The sequence below is a fragment of the Phalaenopsis equestris genome, unplaced genomic scaffold, assembly GCF_001263595.1.
Source record: "Phalaenopsis equestris unplaced genomic scaffold, ASM126359v1 Scaffold196751, whole genome shotgun sequence".
Lineage (NCBI taxonomy): Eukaryota > Viridiplantae > Streptophyta > Magnoliopsida > Asparagales > Orchidaceae > Phalaenopsis > Phalaenopsis equestris.
In genome coordinates, this window is record NW_018216700.1 from 1 (window position 1) to 1,642 (window position 1,642).

At 40.3% G+C, this 1,642-nt stretch overlaps 1 protein-coding gene across 1 annotated transcript; it reads right to left on the bottom strand.

Annotated features, from left to right (window-relative positions):
• Nucleotides 1-445: 445 nt before the first annotated feature.
• On the bottom strand, nt 446-1,632 carry LOC110035208 (putative cysteine-rich receptor-like protein kinase 12; the record flags this gene model as incomplete). The annotated part of the gene is made up of 2 exons (XM_020739442.1): nt 1,245-1,632; nt 446-656 (listed from the first exon to the last, which is right to left on the bottom strand). Coding segments are annotated over exons 1-2 (460 nt in total), but the record flags the coding sequence as incomplete, so codon positions are not given.
• Nucleotides 1,633-1,642: the final 10 nt, after the last annotated feature.

The window sequence follows — 1,642 nt, forward strand, 5'->3', positions numbered from 1 at the left end:
AAAAAAAAAAGGAAAGTGACTTGGATAAAAAGAAATGAAGTGACTTAGACAAAAAGAAAAATGACTTGTATCAAAAGAAACAAAGTTAATTAACATTGGACCAATCAATCAAATATTGATTAATACAAAATCAATCAAACACCACTCGCACACTTGAAAAGGATTGTTATGTTTAGAAACAAAATGTTCCAAATCTTCTTGAAAATTTTTGCTCCCACTAGCCCTCTTTCAAGGTGACATAATTCGCTAATCCATAGAAAATATCATACAAGATCCAATGATTCTTAGCTAATAGAATCTGACGTTTATTCAATGGTTTCCATCACTTCTTTCTATGTACTTAACTCATTCATGAATCATAAACCACTTACTAAAGAAAACGAACAAGCTATAACAGACAAGATTTATGTCTAACAACAAGAAATTAGATGGGAAGGAAACTCACCAAATAGGAAATGGTCGAGGCTGCGGTTAGGTAAGAAGGGGTAGACTAGCATCTTCTCTCCCGGAGCGGCGCAGCAGCCAAGTAGGGTGACTAGATTACGGTGCTGAACCTTAAGAAGTAGCCTCACCTCATTGGTGAATTCTCTTACCCCTTGTCGCGAGTCGAGCGCCAGTTGCTTCACTGCAATCTCCTGCCCATTGGCCATCACTCCCTGAAAACCAAACAAATTCCTTAACTTCAATCATATGCATTTAAAAGAGTGGAATAGTGCATCCCCCACAAATAGAGATTGGCATATGTTATTTAGGGTTGTCAAAAAAGGTCGTGGCTCATGGAAAGCTCGTGCTCTGCTGGCTAAGTAGCTCATGTTCGAATCGTTCATTAAGAAAACGAGCCTAACGTGAACAATTTTTTTAGCTTGATTTTTAAACAAGCCAAACACAAACAAACTCATATTTGATCGTGTTCGGCTCGTATTGACAATAATTAATTAAATAATAAATAAATAATATATAACGTTAAATTAATGCTATCTTTTATATGATTAAAGCCATAAAAAAAGTTCGCTAACAGCTCATATTTGGCTCACTAATTAGCTCATGTTCGATTAGTTTGCTGAGAAAATAAGTGGAGTACAAACAAATTTTTAAGCTCGATTTATGACAAGCCTATGGCTCGTTTGTTGTTAACTACTCATTTCCACCTTCTATTGGGAACAATCTAAAGTGTTTTGAAGAACTCAAATGTGATAATCTACAGCACAAAGGTGTATTGTGAAAACTCGCAAAAGCGCAAATACCTTGTAGACAGGACCGAAGCCTCCGCGGCCGAGGAGATTTGCATCCGAGAAGTTATCAGTGGCGGCTTCCAGCGTAGCGAGGTCGATGAACAGGTTCCAAGAAGGAAGACAACTTACCTCTTTATCCTTTCCTCCGACTCCATCTCCTCCTTCCCCTCCTCCGCCGAATCTCCCGGGCCTTCTTCGCCGGCAGCAGCCTAGCCAGCTCAGGAGCTTCATAACTTCGAACAGGCGCCGACCGTAGGGCATACCATCGACGGAAGATCGCCGGAGTTATCGGCGGCGGTGAAGGGGGGAAAGGGGTGAGAGGTGGTGCGGGTTTTGAAAATGGCATGAATTCATTGGGTACGACTGATTGCCTCTCCTTTATTTATATTAGGGATCTGTTTGTTGTTGAA